The sequence below is a fragment of the Mugil cephalus genome, chromosome 1 (genome assembly GCF_022458985.1).
Source record: "Mugil cephalus isolate CIBA_MC_2020 chromosome 1, CIBA_Mcephalus_1.1, whole genome shotgun sequence".
NCBI classification, from domain to species: Eukaryota; Metazoa; Chordata; class Actinopteri; order Mugiliformes; family Mugilidae; genus Mugil; species Mugil cephalus.
This window is the reverse complement of record NC_061770.1, coordinates 32,639,801-32,659,887: the sequence shown is the minus strand read 5'-3', so window position 1 is coordinate 32,659,887 and position 20,087 is coordinate 32,639,801. Positions and strand designations below refer to the sequence as shown.

At 41.7% G+C, this 20,087-nt stretch overlaps 3 protein-coding genes and 1 long non-coding RNA gene across 4 annotated transcripts in view; 3 read left to right on the top strand and 1 right to left on the bottom strand.

The window, feature by feature from the left end:
* Positions 1 to 493: 493 nt before the first annotated feature.
* On the top strand, positions 494 to 1,748 carry LOC125015056 (E3 ubiquitin/ISG15 ligase TRIM25-like). Its single transcript, XM_047596704.1, has one exon. It carries the CDS (start codon positions 611 to 613, stop codon positions 1,595 to 1,597), a length of 987 nt encoding a protein of 328 aa, XP_047452660.1. The 5' UTR covers positions 494 to 610; the 3' UTR covers positions 1,598 to 1,748.
* Positions 1,749 to 6,069: 4,321 nt separating this feature from the next.
* The window catches only part of LOC125006400 (FH2 domain-containing protein 1-like), a 35,536-nt gene continuing 21,518 nt past the window's right edge, over positions 6,070 to 20,087 (bottom strand). Inside the window, exons 9-17 of the mRNA XM_047582412.1 lie at positions 15,046 to 15,153; positions 11,033 to 11,105; positions 9,931 to 10,181; positions 8,598 to 8,693; positions 8,448 to 8,514; positions 7,623 to 7,769; positions 6,968 to 7,418; positions 6,540 to 6,555; positions 6,070 to 6,425 (exon numbers count right to left, since the gene is read on the bottom strand). Coding sequence (XP_047438368.1) covers positions 6,330 to 6,425; positions 6,540 to 6,555; positions 6,968 to 7,418; positions 7,623 to 7,769; positions 8,448 to 8,514; positions 8,598 to 8,693; positions 9,931 to 10,181; positions 11,033 to 11,105; positions 15,046 to 15,153 — 1,305 coding nt within the window. The 3' untranslated portion in view covers positions 6,070 to 6,329. The remainder of the gene's footprint in view (positions 6,426 to 6,539; positions 6,556 to 6,967; positions 7,419 to 7,622; positions 7,770 to 8,447; positions 8,515 to 8,597; positions 8,694 to 9,930; positions 10,182 to 11,032; positions 11,106 to 15,045; positions 15,154 to 20,087) is intronic.
* Positions 15,160 to 19,630, top strand: LOC125015062. Its single transcript, XR_007113552.1, has 2 exons — positions 15,160 to 15,446; positions 19,131 to 19,630. It is a non-coding gene; the product is annotated as an uncharacterized LOC125015062 (long non-coding RNA).
* LOC125015048 (tripartite motif-containing protein 16-like) lies at positions 15,504 to 17,908 on the top strand. The gene has a single exon (XM_047596694.1). It carries the CDS (start codon positions 15,948 to 15,950, stop codon positions 17,613 to 17,615), a length of 1,668 nt encoding a protein of 555 aa, XP_047452650.1. The 5' UTR covers positions 15,504 to 15,947; the 3' UTR covers positions 17,616 to 17,908.

Here is a 20,087-nt window from a genome sequence, read left to right as displayed (position 1 = left end):
GTCAGGCAACACTGACGATGACGACAAAGAAGGAAGATCTCTTCAGTTTGACTCTTCAACAGCCATGTTTGACAATCTTTCAAGTTTATCCAGTGGTGTCTCACTCTGCATGAAAATATTTATAATTTAGAGAGACTTCAAAAGGAAGGAAGCTAGAAGAAAACTACAATCAACAGGTCGAGATCTGCAACATTAATGCATGTCCTCTTTGTGGTAGACTTGGATTATAATCTTCATTCGTCTCATAGAGATACTGTAGTGGTTATTTTCTAAACATTTGTAAACATTAAGCTGACCAAGGTTTTTAAATGTGCTCTGGTATAAAAAGGGTTAAACACAAAGATTCAAACTGAAATGATTCAACGTCTGATAACCACTCCCTGTTCTTTCTGCTATGCAAAACAACAGCTCCACTCATATTTCCTCATGTTTCATTGTTCCCTCCCCTTTAGATCTTTACATGGAAGAGGGGTGTAACCAACATGCAGTGAAGTGTGAGAGCTGATTGGTTCCATTCACTGTAGAGTCACCTGTTGTTCAGATCAGAGCTCAGACTAGTTTCACTTCTAGGAAACAGAAACTCACTCGGCCGTCGACACTGAGAGAAGAAATGGAGCAGAAAGGAGTTCATCTGGACAGAGAAACCTTCTCTTGTTCCATCTGTCTGGATCCACTAAAGGATCCTGTGGCTCTTCCCTGTGGACACAACTACTGCATGAACTGTATTAAAAGCCACTGGGATGGAGAAGACCAGAAAGGAATCTACAGCTGCCCTCAGTGCAGGAAGACTTTCATACCGAGGCCTGTCCTGGAGAAAAACACCATGTTAGCAGAGTTAGTGGAGCAGCTGAAGAAGACTGGACTCCAAGCTGCTCCAGCTGATCACTGCTATGCTGGACCTGAAGATGTGGCCTGTGATGTCTGCACTGGGAGGAAGCTGAAAGCCTTCAAGTCCTGTCTGGTCTGTCTGGCCTCTTACTGTGAGAAACACCTCCAACCTCACTATGATGCAGCTCCATTAAAGAAACACAAGCTGGTGGAGCCCTCCAAGAAGCTCCAGGAGAACATCTGCTCTCGTCATGATAAGGTGACGGAGATTTTCTGTCGTACTGATCAGCAGAGTATCTGTTATCTCTGCACAATGTATGAACATAAAGGCCATGAAACAGTCCCAGCTGCATCAGAAAGGGCTGAGAAGCAGAAGGAGGTGGAAGTGATGCTACAGAAAAACCTGCAGGAAATCCAGGAGAGAAAGAAATATGTGGAGCTGCTTAGACAGGAGCTGAAGGCCATCAAAGACTCTGCTGATAAAACAGTGAAGGACAGTAAGGAGATCTTCACTGAGATGATCCGTCTCCTCCAGAAAAGAAGCTCTGATGTGGAGCAGCTGGTCAGATCCCAGCAGGAAACTGAGGAGAGTCGAGTCAAAGATGTTGAGGAGAAGCTGGAGCACCAGATCACTGAGCTGGAGAGGAAAGGCTCCGAGCTGAAGCAGCTCTTAAAGACAGAGGATCACAACCAGTTTCTACACAACTACCCCTCACTGCCACCACCCAGTGAGTCTACACACTATCCAGCATCAAGATTCGTCCTCTGAGGTACTTTAAGGACGTGAAAGCAGCTGTGACAGAGACCAGAGAGAAACTACAGGACATTCTGAGAGAGACATGGACAAACATCTCAGTGACAGTGACTGAAGTGGATGTTTTACTGTTACAACCAGAGCCAAAGACCAGAGATGAATTCTGGAAATATTCACGTGAAATCACACTGGATCCAAATACAGCACACATACTGCTGTTATTATCTGAGAGAAAAAGAAAAGTAACAGTAATGGAAGAAGAACAGTTTTATTCTGATCATCCAGACAGATTCACTGATTATTTGCAGGTCCTGAGTAGAGAGAGTCTGACTGGACGTTGTTACTGGGAGGTGGAGTGGAGAGGAGAAGGAGGAGTTGGTGTAGCAGTCGCATACAAGAATATCAGCAGAGTAGGGAGGTCAGATACATGTAGGTTTGGATTCAACGACAAATCTTGGTCATTACGATGTTACACAAACAATTGTGAATTTTTACACAAAGTTAGAACTTCCATCTCAGGTCCTGTTTCCTCCAGAATAGGAGTGTACCTGGATCACAGAGCAGGCCTTCTGTCTTTCTACAGCGTCTCTGAAACCATGACTCCCCTTCACAGAGTCCAGACCACATTCACTCAGCCTCTCTATGCTGGACTTCATCCTCTTGATTTTGGAGCAACTGCTGAGTTGATTAAAGTCAAATAGATAGAAGTCTCTTCAGGGACAGTTGGTTAAAATGTGTATTTTAGTCTCCAGATGAAGCTTCATATGATGAACCATGAGTCATTTATGTTTAACCTTTATTAATTATAGTTAAATTAGACATACTGATTGATGTAAACAGTTTCATTCAACATCATGAATTAATTCTACCATTAATATATGTGAGCGTTTAAAGTTTCCTGTTTCCATGTTATTGCTGCTTTGTTTGTTCTTGTCATCTAGTTTTCTTGAACAAATAACAGTTTGTTTATCCGTATTGCAACAGCTGTATCTTGTACTCTTGTTTGTATCATGTTTAGATGCCGCATGCTACTCAGATGTATATATCATCTTCCTTCCCTTCCCTATTTTTCTTTCTCTACCCAGCCGGACTTAAGCTCAAGATGTTTCCCCTCATACAAACTGCTAAAGGTTTCTTTTTAATGCTTGTTCTGAGCTTTTACAGGTTCTGGATTCTGTCTTGATGCCAAATAAATTAATTTTGTGTAAAACAGGATCACTGCACTGCAGTTGCACATAACCCAGATATACAATGAAAGTTGGAAGTAAATCTTCAGGGTTAAATAAATTCAAATACATTTATAAAAATCCTTAAATGGGTGTCTTCACTAGTTCTTTTTAAATCTATAGTACTTCAAAACCAAGGTCTATAACAATGACTGGTGTCTCCATTTACTGGAATGTATCAGGATTATTAGGGCGCCACTCAAATGTTTGATTCAACTGTGTTTTAAGAGGATAAAAAAGAAAAAAATTTGGAACATGACAAGACTATGACAAACAAATCAATCACAACTGATGTTTCAATCTTGAACATGAATACAAGTTTAGATTAACAATTAGTTTTATGAATTTGTCCAGATCTTTAATGTAATATGATGAAAAAGAAAGAAAATAAATACAATTTGTGAACAAAGAGTGCAGTATGTTGGAAGAGTAATACTTTATTAATTGATAGACAAACATCTAAATATATTAAATATTGTTTACCTACTTGAATGGAGATACACAAACATACAAATGACCTTATATGAACAAACTTGACACAGTTGTTTTGAATCAGACTCTTAAATATCTCCTTCACTAATCTCATCACTTCTTTACTAAAATAATTCCGTTATTCTCTGAACTCAGAATTTAAGCAGACCAGATTTATGCAAAGTCATCAGCATGACAATTATCATAATAGCATTTAAGGTTTTACACCCAGCTGGGATTCAGTGTCATCACTTATAAGATGACTCAGTTTTCATACCTGCGAGCAGCCATATAATATGTCATATTTTTTTTTATATTTCTCATTTTATGGATGAAAACCACTTTTGAGCTCCACCTTAGGACGGTTTATTAGAGTGTCTTCTGGTTTCTTGGTGGGATTTAACACGGGGACAGAGGTTAAGTTACATAGAAATCATAACCTCATCAGAATGGAATAACTAAAAGATTAATCGTTGGGTTTAAATGATTGCAAGTTAGACAAGTGATTACTCAATTCACTCAATTTACTAATGATACATTTTGAATATGACATAGTGCTTTGAATTGGTATTAATTGTAATATCACCAACAAGATTGAAATGCAAAGGAGACAAATTATTGATATTGGGATAAAGCCTCACAACCTCAAACAATAACGTCTGTCTGATGGTGGAATGTGACTTTTGTCAATGTAGATTTTTAGTTGGAAATTAACCCTTTCTTCATACATGTACGGGAGTCAAATTCATATTGGAATGTATCCTTCTACTTTCTTCCGCTAGAATACAGTAGTCCCTAAAATGATTGGATTTGTTAGAGATCTGCTTGTCTTCATCTGGTGGCTTTAGGGAACTATGGGTTGTAGTTATTGAGATTAGATGCTGATGACTGAAAGTCTCATGGACCAGTTCTGGTAAAAGCTGGAAGGCACAGGTGATACGGTTGAGTCGTTTGGGAGAGTTTAGAATGGTCTCAAAATGGGGTAATACCCTGGGTCTACTTAGACACTGCAGGGTTACGTGAATTTAAATAATATTAAAATAAACATAAATAAAAAATTAATATCAATTCAAAATTACATTTAAAAATAGTTATTTAATAAAAATTCCGACTTTGAAATGTACCATAATGTGAACATGAATTTTTTTCTAGAATCTTTTATTTTCTTCTCAAACCCCCTTTACTAATACAGATGTTTTGGTTAATAGCACAATGCTGATAAGAGGTCACTTTCAGACCGCCTTTGTCATTTCATTTCGGAAGTCCTGGGTCGACTGTCTGTGAGAGATGATGCCTGTATGCCACTCTCGGATGTATAATGAGTTTTATAATATAGGGATAATGTAACTCTTCAATGAAAGCAGTTCTAAATTATCATGCAATTTCCCGAACATGACTCTGTTTTTGAGCTAGAGCTTCTACAATGACCTACAGTAGGCTACAATACAGTCAGGCCTTCGAGTGCCAAAATCAGACCAATACGTCATCAAAAACCCATTTATCGCTCGATGTGAAAGGGACTTTAGAACCACCAATCAACCTAACTAGCATGTCTTTGGACAGTGGGAGGAAGCTGGAGGACACAGAGAGAACCCACACAGATTCAGGGAGAACACTCCACACAGAAAGGCCACCACTGTGTATATTTATTTTATTCATATTGAAGTTAACTATTTCTTTGTTACCAAGTTTTAGGGTATTGTTTGTGTTTTCATTTTCAAATGGTTCAAAAGAAACCACTACAAAAGAAACCACTACCACACAGAAGGTGACAGTAGCGTCCTCGCAAACCGCTCCCAATTGGCCCTACTCTTTGTTTTCAAATTGTTTTTCACAGTACGCTTTAGCTTTGTCTCAAATTAGACGCAACACACGACCTTCCTAACGTCCCCATGTCTGGACGCGGTTATACGATCGTACATGACCAGCCTTTAAGTTTACACATTTGCCCATTGGGAGAATGTGTTAATCCAGTGACTACTCAGGTTTCATAAAGTTGTTGAATTGCAAAATAATTTAAAAGATTCTCATTGACAAACTTGTTGTTGAAGAGTTTCCTGTTTCCTTGGATAGAATTCACACACCAGTGTCAAGTTATGGTTAAGTTACATAGAAGTATGTGGAACTGTGTAACCTTACACATGAATGCGTTGTCTACCAGCAGGGCAACATTTATTCAGTGCAGATTGTCCAGATTCCAACATGGCAGATGGCAATGTAGCATATTAGTTTTGCTTCACCATCCGCTTTCATACAACCTCATAAGTTCAGTATTAACTATTCCATCAAATGATAAACAGATATGAGGCAGGAGCCAATGGTAGAAACATAACTTTTACTTAAACTGTGACATTATTGTACTGTTTTGGAACAAGGCTTCCCCAAGAAAGCTAGCTGATTAGACTAGGACTTGAACTCTGATCAACATTTTATGTGCTCACATTTTCTGCATTAGAACATTAGAAAATTAAAATAGAGTGACACTAGTGTAGAATTATCCGCATTCTACGCATATTTCTTTTAAGACTGTTATAGTCTCTCTAGCTAATGGTTTTGTTAAGACAGCTAGCATAGATCTCAAAGTTTTTAGCCTCTTTCTGTCTCTAAGGTGCTCTACCAATCGTATCAGATCCAAGCAATGATTTTAAAATACGTTCCAACATTAAACATAATAATGGTCTGTGATAATCATAGTTCTTGTGTTAAGGCCCAGTCTCACCATTTCATTCTGCAACTCAGTGGTCAATTAAAACAGTTATACGCACTTTATAGGACAAATAATACATTTTGAACGTGACATAGTGCTTCTAATTGTTATTAATTATAATATCACCAACAAGATTGAAATGCAAAGGAGACAAATTATTGATATTGGGATGAAGCCTCACAAACTCAAATAATAATGTCTGTGTCTCATATTGGAATGTAACTTTCTTCAATGTAGTTTTTTGGTTGGGAATTATTTCTTTCTGCATACATGTACAAGAGTCAAATTCATATTGGAGTGTGTCCTTTTACTTCCCTTCAGCTGCAGCAAACACCGTTTCCTGTTATCTCCAGGTTGGCCTGGGGGCCTTGACCGAGTCCCTAGAATGAGTGGATTTGTCAGAGATGCTGCCGCTGTCGTTCCTCTGCGCTTTAGGGAGCTATGTTGAATGGTGAGCCTGAGATGACCTATCTCTAACCTACCTCATGTTGATGAGGAGGAGAACTTGATGACGTCTGAAGAAGAACTGGATGAGGCGGCAAATCTCAGTGACCCAGTTCTGGTAAAAGCTGGGAGCACCAGTGTGGGGTACAGGTGATCGTTTGGGGAGAGGTTTAAAGAGAGTTGAGCCGTGCGGAGAATGAGAAGTGCAGAGGAGCTCAGCAAGCGTGAACGTTGAAAGAGGAAAGCGTCTACGCAAAACTTGAAGTGGTGTGATAAGGTTCGTGATGTGCAAAGTAGTGGCAGGATTGCATCTGACCACTGTTTCCTCCACCCTCCGGCACTGAGCGAGTGCTACTCAGCGTGAGCGCACATTTCTCTGCCTGGATTTTGGCTTCATCAAGGATTTCGGATGGATAGCTTCTCTAGCAAGTTAGCTCTTTTTAGGGCAATACGCTGAGAATTTGAAACCTTTGTGTTTGAATCCGACATTTATGACGTTGGAACGTCGGGAATGAAGGAGCAGTAGTGGCCTGTCACGCGCTGGGATAGTGTGTTAGTTGGAGACGTGGACATGCTGGCACTGTGGTGCTGGAGGAGCCCCGGTTCTCAGGACGCTTGGCTAAGGATGGAGTACCTCGGCTGGTCCTGGAAATGGGCACAACTCGCCTCATTCCCTGGTTCTCAGAGTTGGTGAGGGTGCGGACGGGCTTGGACCTGCCTGCTGTAGAGGAGTTGTTCGGGCTTGAAGATTTAACCCCAGCAGGTCGAGGTTTAGAGGTAGGGAGTTTCTTAGTGGAAAGTTTGGAGGAAGCTGAGTGACTAGAAGATGTTGATTGTTCTGGTTCAGTCACCTTGTTGTTTTTCTTATTGGTGGAGCTCTGTGCTGCTGCCTCTTGATTGGCCAGTTCTTTATCTCCTTCAGAGGGATCTGAGGTGACGTTGGTGTTTGGTTCTGCAGGCGCCACTCTAGGGATAAAGGGAGGACGGTCTAAGCGGACACAGCATGGTTGGCTGTGATGGGTACTGGACTTCTCATTAGCCGCTCAGTTTGAAGGATTGCATGATTGGAAGTTGAGGAAGAAACTGGTTTTTACCAGTTGTCACATGGATCCTTTCATGGTTGTGTGTGGTGCATGTTGCCAGACAGCAACTCGCAACCTGTCACACACCATTACAACCACCTTTATCTGACCTTTCTCCTCTCGTTGCAGTGAGGAGGAATTTGTCTCAAGAATTTGTGCGTCAGAGTTTTGAGAGTCGTTCTTCACCTTCTGGACTTCGAATGTGTTCACCACCTCTTGATCCAAATCTGCGATCACCATATCGTCTCGGTGACAGACTGTGGATGACCATTTTCGGTGTTAGGGTGGAGGTTCACATACTCAACACTTAAGCTCAGGCACCAGGGATGTCAACTTTCTAAAACCAGACATTTTCAGCAGCAGCAGGCATGTTTTACTTTTCATCATGTCCATGTGATCATCATTAAAAACCTGATCGAATCTTTTCACTTCCGCTGTTGTCGAGTGTTCCTCAGTGCTAAACCACGTGAGTTGCGTGCTGTTTATCATCAATGAGAGTGCTGGTTTGAGTAGACGGAGTTTGATTATTTTCAGATGGTGGTTTACTCAGTTTGGTGAGTCACGCTGAGGTTAAGGGGAATTGCATGATTGTGGAATTTGGACTTAGAGGTGTGAAGTGGGTTGTGTTTCCATCTGCATGATGCTGCAACCTTCTAGGAATGACTGAGCTACAAGGCAAATTTGACTGGTAGATGGACATCTGTCCTTAGCCTGCTGCACCTCCCTCTCTGCTGTTGCGGTTATGCGGTGGGTCCCAGTTCGAGGGACGTGTGGCTCAGTTCACATTGGGCAGATTAGAACGGCGAGCTGGACGACGTCCGGAACGTCGCAAGCTTGGAAGCGTGCCAGGGAGCACCGTGGGAAGTTGTATAGACGGAAGAAGGGTCGGGACTATTGGGCTCAGGATCCCATCAAGCAGGTCCGGGCCTCTGTGCAAAGGTGCGGACACTGCGCTGACATGTCGCTCTCGCTGCTGCAGCGCCACCCGACGGCTCCGCTCACCTACGACGGGACCACACAGTGGAAACTCATTTTGAGTCGAGCAGTTTGCGTTTGTCTTTCATTATATTTGTGTTTTATCCTACCTGCTCGCCTCCAGCCCAGGAGTGTCTCTTCTGCTCCTCCAGCTCTTGCATTCGCCTACGCCGAGCTTCCTCCTTTGCTTCCCTCTCCCTGTTCTCCTTTAGAGAAAGAAGAGAGACAAGTCACGTCACCATTCACTAGTGATTTGATCCAGTACAACCATGTTGGGCTGACACATCCGGCATAAGAGGCACGATGGGAAAACACCTGGAGCCTCCTTGTTTCATTAGGTTCATTAGGTAGACTAATTAAAACAAAAGTCGACTTGTAGCCTGGCGTAGTCATTTGGATTTTATTATCGTGTCTCAACTGTTACACTGAAGATAAACAAAAAACCTCTTACCAATTGGAGAGACTCCAGTCTGGTTTCCAGGTGTTTCACTTGCCATTTTATTAGGCACCCTAGTGAAAACATTCTTATACAAGTGTCCTGCTCTCAGTCTATTATTCATCAAGTGTCTGCTTTTCAGCATTACTTTCAAATAAGCGAGAGGGCTGATTCAACTGTGTTTTCATGTTTTTCGTACTGTAAAATTAATATGTTCACTCCAGTTTAACGGTTTCACATCATTCAAAAACGTTAATGCAGTTGAATCACCACCTTTCAACATCAGACCATGAAGTAGGACTTAGATTAGAATGCGTTCACTATTATACCTAATATTTTGGCAAGAGAGCGTCTATTAGCAATTAGTCAGCAAAGCCTTTACTATTACTGACGTAGTTCGGCATCAATTATTCTTAGTGGTATTCAATGATTTGAAGTGTCTCTAATGATTTGGCCAATCATTCATTTTTTGCTTCGGGCTCAAGATGTTCACTTAAATGTACGCTGACGAATAATCTTGAACTACTGTCCCAACACAAGTGAAATAGAATAGTGATGAAGGGATTCAGTGGCGGACTGTTCAGTAAATCCTACTAGTGTACATAAGGTTGTATGCACTGTACATTATGTACTTTGGGGCAATGACAGTTTCTCTGTCATAGGTGTCGAGTCAAATGTAAAAAAGTGGAAGACAACTTCCATAACTGGACAATCAATCAACAAGTTGATGTGCATCATTGTCCTGATCAAATTTCTACTCAGGACTTTTTCAACATTTAACTGATTACCATGCAAAAAAATACACTGATTCAACATCATCAACATTCCCACTGAATCTAATGACTAACTGGACTAAGAGGAATTGTTCTGAGATTTCTCTCATGCTGTATTTAAGCGTAAACCACGGTTGGAATTTGCAAAATGTACACTATGATAACGCAAATCTTGCATACAATAACTGATATCCAAACTAATGGGTTGGCACCTCTGCCTAAACTGAAAGGTACCTTGACAGCATTGGTGAACTTTAAGCAGAAGGTGTGGAAGACGCCGAAGCAGTCGTCCAGCCTGAACGTCTCTCTGTCCTCACAGAAGAAGTCCATCAGCTCATCGCCTTCCTTCTCCAGCTGCTGCCGGCTGTCGCGCAACCAACACAGAGACGACGTGGCAAGCTGAGGGACGACAAAACGCACACGAGGTTCATGGGTTTGATTCAGTAGAAGTCTGTGTATAAGTGCACAATGACAGAGTTGATCAGCTAGTGTCACAGTACAGAGTGGGAGGGTGGGTTGACAAAGAGGGTTGTCTTATTTAAGTGATTGGTGGTGTTTTACCTCAGAATTTGTCCAGTATGCTGCAGCAGTTCAGTGATCTGCATGACACTCTCCTCTAGCTGAGCTTGGAGATGTCAAAACTGAGATCAGCATCCACGGTTTCATTGTGGATCCATCCAGGATACATCAACCATCTATGATCAACGCAATCATGAATTATTTCAAGGGAAATTTGTGCAGTAGAGTTCGTGAGTCCAAACCTTTTCCAACCTAGTCTAGTAAAAGACTGCCTCCCTTCTCAGTCCTCTCCAATAACCAAAACTGTTGCAACTACCACTATAACTGACCCACATAACCTAAATAACTTTCGTCCCATTTTAAACTTGCCATTTCTGTCAAAAGCACTTGAGGGAAAACACTGTTGCAACAAACCGTTGTACAAGTCCAGTTGCCCTTCTTTAATGTTTTTGATATACCATGACCTGGATACTCCTCAAACAGCGCCTGTCATGACTGGTTTAAATCACCTCATTCTTCATGCGTTGCCAGAGAAGTTCCCCAGGGCTCTGTTCTGGCCCCCCTACTATTCCTCTCTCTCCTTCTTCTTCGTTTGTATTTCATTATCATAAAAGTCGATTTTAACTCGTTCGCATGAGACTTGCTCTACCTTCAGTTCTGGACTGTTTTATAATGAACATCATAACAGAATCTTTGTTAATATTGTAACCTCTGCCATACTTCTCCTTCCCCCACACTTGACCCTTTACCCATCCTAGCAAAGAATGCACTGGCTATTCTATAGACGATTATGTAATTTATATTGTCATGTAACCACCCGACTGGCGCAGCTGGACTTGGATCAGTTTCAGAGGAAACTCCAGCAGCTTCTCATCTTTTTTCTGAGCTTCCTGTAAAGGAAAAACAGCAACAATTAGAGTTTTATATGTTCGATGTTTCAGCTATCACCGCTCCGATCTTAAACTGCTTCTACGGTGCCCACGAATCCATATTCAGGTATGAACTGAAACACATGACTGAATCAGCAAACACACACAAAGAAGAAGCTAAACAAGAAGTAAAATGACCACAAAGAGGCCACGCTGCCTCCAGTTAAAAGGGTGAGGTCCCATCAGTCATGCAATCTCAGGGGTTGTGAGTTAACATACGAGCATCTATCTATCATCAATTCCATACTACTTAATCCTATCTATGTTGCAGGATGTTGCTGAGCCTATCCAGTTAACATAGACAAGCCCAAAACAAATGAAAATAAATAACTGATCAGATGACCCACAGGCATTTAATAACCATCATATTTTCTCTGATGAAGAGTCTGATGTGTTCGATAAATGTAAGTTTCCCTTTGTTGTTACTGTACCCATTTAACCTTAACTAATTATCGACCTAACCTTAACCTATGAGATGTTGAATACAACAAACTGTAAAAAAAACTTCTAACGATTAATATTTAAAATCTGAAGCACTTTTTGGTCTTAATGTCGATATTAGGTCAGAAAATACTCATAAATGATCTTTTCCTAGAGAACGTTATATCTTTTGAGGACCTAAACTAATCAGCAAAAGTGTTCACTTATTAATGTAGTTATTTATAAAAGTTTTACTTGATAGAAGTGGATGGTTACTTGCAAGAATGAAAATGTTCCTGAAACATTTTTGCCCAAGTTCATTCATTGTTTTTTACATTGCACATGTTCAAACGATTACACTAACCTGATCGCTAACCATAATTCATGAACATAACTGACATTCCAACACAATGTCGACAATAGATTAGTTGAAAAACACAACAACTTTAAATACGTAGCCACTTAATCAATACAAAACGATGTCAAAACGAACTAGGACATAAGGTTGCGCAGTCATGCCTGTACTGTCCTTGTGTCGGCATGAGACAAGAGTTGACACCTTGGTCACTAGTGATGTTCAGCATAGCTCAACCTGTAAACATCATGGAAGAACAACAGCTACATAAACATACAACAATCATGACATTAAGGACTGTTGCAGCATGATGACTTCAATTTCCAACTAGACATTTCGAATGCATCGTTACTGAGTCCAGCAAACATGACATGACGACGAAGAAGGAGACCTTCAGTTTAACTCTCAACATCCATGTTAACAATCTTCAAGTTATGCATGGTCACCTCAAGAAGGAACTTTAATCTAGAAATATCTCAACAGGGGAACTAGAAAAAACTACAACAACAGGTAGTGGAGCATTCAAGAAGTCCTATTGTGGTAGACCTGGATAAATCTGCTTTGTCTCAAGGTTCACACATGGAAGGCAGTAAGCGGTTGATTGTAACTCTACTGTAAGGTTATTCTAAACATATTGTAAACACTACACATTTAGGCTGAACGAAAGGTTTAATTGCTACTGCATGTAAAAAGGGTTATAAGCAAAAGGTTGCAAACTTCCTGAATGAGTCAACGTCTGATATCCACTTCGTTCCTTCTGCTATGAAAAACAACAGCTCCACTCATATTTCCTCATGTTTCCTTGTCCCCTCCCCTTTAGACCTACATTGAAGATGGTGCAACACAGCAGAGTGAAGTGGAGCTGATTGGCGACAAATTCACTGTAGGTCAATGTTGATTCAGATCAGAGTCAGACTATAGAGGCACTCTGGAAACAGAAACTCACTCAGTGTCACACTGAGTGCTTTTTATGCAGTGAGTAACAAATAACAGGGAGACAGTGCAGTAAACATTGACACCGATTAAATTGGAGTTTCATTATCAATTGAGAACCGAAATGCTATTGAATGTTTTTATCTGGCATGTATAAGTGATCGCATTTTCTATGGAAATTACGTGTCGCATGACACAACCCACTGAGCGTGCGCGTAGACCCGTATCGCCACCTAGTGTGGAGAGGAGAACGTTATTGATTTCTTGGCTGATGTAAACCTGGACAAGGACTGAGTCAAAGTTAATTGAGCAAGCTCAATAAGATCTGCAGTAATGCACTGATGAAGGGAGAAATGGAGCAGAAAGGAGTTCATCTGACAGGAAACTTCTCTTGTTCCATTGTCTGATTAATGAAGGACCTGTGCTACTTCCTGTGGACACAGCTACTGCATGAACTGATAAAAGCCACTGGATGAAGTAAGACCAGAAGTGATCTACATGCCCTCAGTGCAGGAAGACTTTCATACGAGGCTGTCTGGAGAAAAACACCATCTTGCAGAGGTATGAGATGTGAAGAAACGTGACCCAAGCTGCCCAGTGATCACTGCTATGCTGGACCTGAAATGTGCTGTGATTGCATGAGAGGAGCTGAAAGTCTTCAAGTCTGTCGGCTGTCTACTGGCTTTACGTGAAACACTCAACCTCACCACATGCAGCTCCATTAAAGAAACAAAGCTGGTGAGCCCCAAGAAGTCCCAGGAGAACATCTGCTTCCGTCATGATGAGGTATGAAGATTTTCTGTCTACTGATCAGCAGAGGTATCTGTTACTCTTGCACAATGGATGAACTAAAGGCCATGAAACAGTCAGCTGCAGCAGAAGGACTGAAGCAGAAGGGTGGGGTAAATGCTACAAAACATCCTGCAGGAATCCCAGGAGAGAAAGATGATTGAGCGCTTAGACAGGAGCTGAAGGCCATCAAGACTCTGCTGATAAAACAGTAAGGAAGTAAGGAGATCTTCACTGAGATGATCCGTTCCTCCAGAAAAGAGCTCTGAGTGGAGCCTGGTGCAGCTGATCCAGAGGAAACTGAAGAGAAGTCGAGTCAAAATGTTTGAGGTAGAAAGGGAGAGCAGATCATGAGCTGAAGGAAAGGCTTCGAGTGAAGCAGCTTTAAACACAGAGGATCAAACCAGTCTTCACCACTACCTCTGCCACCACCAAGTGAGTCAACACTCATCGCATCAAGATTCGTCCTGAGGACTTTAAGGACGTAAAGCAGCTGGACAGAGACCAAGAGAAACTAAGACAATTGAGAAGAATGGAACAAACATCTCAGTGACAGTGGACTGAGTGGTGTTTACTGCCACAACCAGAGCCAAACCAAGATGAATTCTGGGAATATTCACGTGAAATCACACTGATCAACAGCAAACCATGTGCTATTATCTGAGGAAACATGAAATGAACATTAGGAAGAGAGAGTCTTTGATCATCCAGACAGTTATGTTTATAGTCAGTCCAGAAAAGATCTGACTGAATGTTAGAGTGGAGTGAGAGAATCAGTATGTACCCACAGGCATTTAATAACCATCATATTTTCTCTGATGAAGAGTCTGATGTGTTCGATAAATGTAGTTCTTCCCCTTTGTTGTTATCTGTACCCATTTAACCTTAACCCTAATTTATCGACCCTAACCCTAACCCTAGGGTATGATGTTGAATTGAAAAAAAAGTCAAAAAAAAAACCTTCTAATGAATTAATACTTTTTAAAATCATGAACACTTTTTGTTCTCATGTCCAATATGAGGAGAAATCTCATAAATGATCTTTTCCTCAGAGAACAGTTTTATATCTTTTGAGGACACTAGAACTATATCAGCAAAAGTGTTCATTATTTAAATGTAGTTATTTATTAAAAGTGTGTTACTTGAAAGCAGAATGGTACCTAGGGGTTACATTGGAAAGAAGAAGAAATGCATTCACTGAAAACAAGTTCTTTAACCAAAAACAGAGTTATCTTGTTTTTATACATTGCACATTAAACATATTAACCCTAACCCTAATCCTAACCCATATCATGAAAAAAGTGACATTTCATTCACAACTGTATGACTAACACGACGATGAAAAGCACAACAACTTTAAAATAACTGTACCACTTTAAAAATACAGAACGATGTGAAACAAACCAGAGCGACAAAGTGCAGCAGGTTCATGCCTGGTCTGTTGGCCTTGGTGTCGGCCAGAGACAGGAGTGACGACGACTTGAAGCCTGCTGCATTTCCTGCATAGCCTCCCTGCAACACACACAGAACAACAAACAGACATTAAACACAAAACACAATCGTGGACATTTTAAGAGCAGGAGGACTGCATTTCCCATAAAGCACCACTTCTAATGCATCGTTCCTGACGTCAGGCAACACTGACGATGACGACGAAGAAGGAAGATCTCTTCAGTTTGACTCTACAACAGCCATGTTTAACAATCCTTCAAGTTTATCCAGTGGTGTCTCACTCTGCATGAAGCTACTTATAATCTAAAAATACTTCAACAGGGGGGAAACTAGAAGAAAACTACAATCAACAGGTAGAGATCTGGAGCATTCATGCATGTCCTTCTTTTTGTGGTACACTTGGATTATAATCTGCCTTTGTTTCGTAGAGTGTTCAACACATGGAAGGAGGCAGTGAAGGGGTTTGTGATTTTGTAACTTCTACTGTAATGGTTATTTTCTAAACATTTGTAAACACTACACATTTAGCTGACCAAGGTTTTTTTAATATGTTCTGCTGTAAAAAGGATTAAACACAAAGTTTCAAACTCTTCCTGCAATGAGTCAACATCTGATAACCACTCCCTGTTCTGTCTGCTATGAAAAACAACAGCTCCACTCATATTTCCTCATGTCTCCTTGTTCCCTCCCCTTTAGATCTCTACGTTGAAGATGGATATAACCAACATGTGGTGAAGAGTGAGAGCTGATTGGCTCCATTCACTGTAGAGTCACATGTTGTTCAGATCAGAGCTCAGACAAGAGTCACTTCTAGGAAACAAAAACTCACTCCGTCGTCGACACTAAGAAGAGAAATGGAGCAGAAAGGAGTTCATCTGGACAGAGAAACCTTCTCTTGTTCCATCTGTCTGGATCTACTGAAGGATCCTGTGACTACTTCCTGTGGACACAGCTATTGCATGAACTGTATTAAAAGCCACTGGGATGGAGAAGACCAGAAGAGAATCTACAGCTGCCCTCAGTGCAGGAAGATGTTCATACCGAGGCCTGTCCTGGAGAAAAACACCATGTTAGCAGAGTTAGTGGAGCAGCTGAAGAAGACTGGACTCCAAGCTGCTCCAGCTGATCACTGCTATGCTGGACCTGAAGATGTGGCCTGTGATGTCTGCACTGGGAGGAAGCTGAAAGCCTTCAAGTCCTGTCTGGTCTGTCTGGCCTCTTACTGTGAGAAACACCTCCAACCTCACTATGATGCAGCTCCATTAAAGAAACACAAGCTGGTGGATCCCTCCAAGAAGCTCCAGGAGAACATCTGCTCTCTTCATGATGAGGTGATGAAGATTTTCTGTCGTACTGATCAGCAGAGTATCTGTTATCTCTGCACAATGGATGAACATAAAGGCCATGAAACAGTCTCAGCTGCAGCAGAAAGGACTGAGAAGCAGAAGGAGGTGGAGGTGATGCTACAGAAAAACCTGCAGGGAATCCAGGAGAGAAAGAAAGATGTGGAGCTGCTTAGACAGGAGCTGAAGGCCATCAAAGACTCTGCTGATAAAACAGTGGAGGACAGTAAGGAGATCTTCACTGAGATGATCCGTCTCCTCCAGAAAAGAAGCTCTGATGTGGAGCAGCTGGTCAGATCCCAGCAGGAAACTGAAGAGAGTCGAGTCAAAGATGTTGAGGAGAAGTTGGAGCAGCAGATCACTGAGCTGGAGAGGAAAGGCTCCAAGCTGAAGCAGCTCTTAAACACAGAGCATCACAACCAGTTTCTACACAACTACCTCTCACTGCCACCACCCAGTGAGTCTACACACTCATCCAGCATCAAGATTCGTCCTCTGAGGAACTTTAAGGACGTGAAAGCAGCTGTGACAGAGACCAGAGAGAAACTACAGGACATTCTGAGAGAGACATGGACAAACATCTCAGTGACAGTGACTGAAGTGGATGTTTTACTGCCACAACCAGAGCCAAAGACCAGAGATGAATTCAGGAAATATTCATGTGAAATCACACTGGATCCAAACACAGCAAATACACTTCTGTTATTATCTGAGGGAAACAGGAAAGTAACTTTTATGGATCAACCTCAGTCTTATTCTGATCATCCAGACAGATTCACTTATTGTTATCAGGTCCTGAGTAGAGAGAGTCTGACTGGACGTTGTTACTGGGAGGTGGAGTGGAGAGGAGAAGGAGTTGAAGTAGCAGTCGCATACAAGAATATCAGCAGAGCAGGATATGAAAGTTTATTTGGATCTAATGACAAATCTTGGGCATTACGTTGTGACACAAACAGTTATAATTTTTACTACAACAAAGTCAGAACTGTCATCTCAGGTCCTGTTTCCTCCAGAGTAGGAGTGTACCTGGATCACAGAGCAGGTCTTCTGTCTTTCTACAGCGTCTCTAAAACCATGACTCTCCTCCACAGAGTCCAGACCACATTCACTCAGCCTCTCCATGCTGGACTTTATCTTCTTGGTTCTGGAGTCACTGCTGAGTTGATTAAAGTCAAATAGACAGAAGTCTCTTCAGGGACAGTTGGTTAAAATGTGTCTTCTAGTCTCCAGGTGAAGCTTCACATGATGAATCAAGCTGCCGGTTTTGTCCTTTTTGTTAAACTTTTATTAATTATTGATAAGTTAGTGAGTAGGAATAAATGTCATGGATATTCAATTTGACATAAAATTTATTTGCATTCGTTTGTTCTATCGTTGTATTTGAGTTGATTATCTAATCATGTCCACACACTGATTGATGTTAAGAGTTTTCTTCAACCATTAAAACATACTGATGGATTTTATGTTACTTACATGCTATGTATTCTTGTTTGTATCATTCAGATGCTGCATGTCAATCAGAGCTGTATATAAAAATGTCCCTCTCACCCTAACAGGGTGGTATCTGTGTCGTCCTCAGGCTCGAGTCCTCTCCACAGGCCCAGAAGTTTGAGGGTTCTGTTGGTTCAGTATCTCAACTGTTCCTAGGACTCAGGCTTCAGGTGTTGTTCCTGGGATTTGTTGGTGCCACTGTCCCATGTTGGGGGGTCACTGCCCCGAGTGCTACTACACGGGACCACGCTCACCTTAACCATCCACATCCATTCAAGCTGCTCTTTCAACCCTTGGTACTACTCAACCTTTTTGTGTTCCTTCTGATGTTGGCGCCAGCTGGTATCACCACATGAATCACCACCACCTCCTTCTGTTCTTTGTCCACCACCACAATGTCCAGTTGGTTAGTAAGGACCTGTTTTTTCAATCTAGAAGCTGAAGTCCCATCGAACGTTCTCAACCACCTTCTGTGGTATCTATTCCATACTGGGTACAGATGTTCCTGTACACTGTCCCAGCTACTTGGCTGTGTCTCTCCATGTACGCCGACCTGACTAGCATCTTACACCCTGCTACTATGTACTGGGCTGTATCTTTGCACAGTCTGCACCTTGGGTCTGATCTACTCCGGTAGATCTTGGCCTCTATGGCTCTTGTACTTAGGGCCTGTTCTTCTGTGGCCACGATTTGTGCCTCTGTGCTGTTTGTTGGGCCAGAGGAGGAGCTTCCTTGGCTTGATATCTGTGGCTTCTATCTCCTTTGGCCAGGCGATGATCCCAGAGGGGTATCTGATGAGTGCATAGATGCTGATGGATCAGATCTTGTTCTTATCATTCTGACTTTTCAGAACTGACTTCCTTGTGGCCTCCTCATGGTTTCCATTAGCCTGTGGAACACCAAAGTAGTTGTAGGATGTCACATGGATGTCACTTAAGTTGCCCTCTGGTTGGTCGACCCCTTCAGTTCTGATCTATGTGGCTCTCTTGAAGTCCATCTGAATGACATCCCTATGTTGTTGCTGTAGATCCTGGTGGTGTGGATCAGTGAGTTGATCTCTCGCTCATTTGTGGCGTACAGCTTGATGTCATCCATGTAGCGCAGGTGGCTGAGTGCTACTCCACGAGTAATTGGTTGTTATGACCGTAGTGGTCATAATTTGCATGTTTTGTTCTTTCTGTTGTGTTGTCCCTCTCTGTCCAGGGGGGGAGCTGTGTCCTTGTGTTTCCAGGATGGGCGCGTGCAGGTGGGGGCCGCTGATTGGAGGAAGTCCGGAGGCTGCGGATTCAAAAGTGGAGCCGACAACACACTCTCTCTCTCTCGCTGGTTCGCCTTTGGCAACATTGCAAACCGCATCGCGACCTTCACCGACGCAATCCATACCGACCTTCTTGTGATTCTTGTGATTCATTTATGTTGCGGATGAGATCTGTTATCTCTCCTGTAAATATTGTAAATAGTAGAAATAGTTCGCAGTACCATATTAGTAGGGGTGAGTAGCCTTTTACTTTTATCCATCTTTTCTCTTGTTTTGGTGTTAGGGAGTGAGGGTAGAAAACCTGTTGTTTTGTTGACTTCTTTTTCTTTTGGCTAGGCAAGTCAGTTTTCAAACCCAGCTCGTTTTGTTTATTGTTTTAGGTGATGCTCGCCCCGAAGACTTTATGTTCGTTTGGGTAAATAAATCCCTTCGTTTTTGGACTGCATCTCTCCGTGTTCTGTATTACTTTACATGTTTATGTTATGTTAAGGTATCCCTAGGCCGGGGCATAACATTGGTACCCATCTTTGCAATGATTTGTATATTGTTATATTTAGTGTTTGCTCCGAGGCATTACGTACCTGGAATCTATGATTGTGTAGAGTTGGCATGACCCAAAGAGACACAACATTAATGGTGCATGCATCATGTTGTTGCTCTGTAGCTTTCTCCTCCACATTTTCCTCTCTTGAGTTTCCACATTGAATATTTTCTTTAAATTAATGATAAGAAAATGTAATTTTCTTTCAAGTCCTATGAAAATATATCTATATGAAAATAGAACAAGCAATAAAATGGTCCTTAAAAAGAATTCTAGGTGCCTAAAACCATCTCATTTACGGTCATAAAAGCAAAATTGAGTCATAAAATTCATTAATTTCATTTCAAAAGCACAAATAACC

Coding starts and splice junctions, on each gene's coding strand:
- LOC125015056 (XM_047596704.1), top strand. CDS start 611: ATGGAGCAGAAAGGAGTTCATCTGGACAGAGAAACCTTCTCTTGTTCC.
- LOC125015048 (XM_047596694.1), top strand. CDS start 15,948: ATGGAGCAGAAAGGAGTTCATCTGGACAGAGAAACCTTCTCTTGTTCC.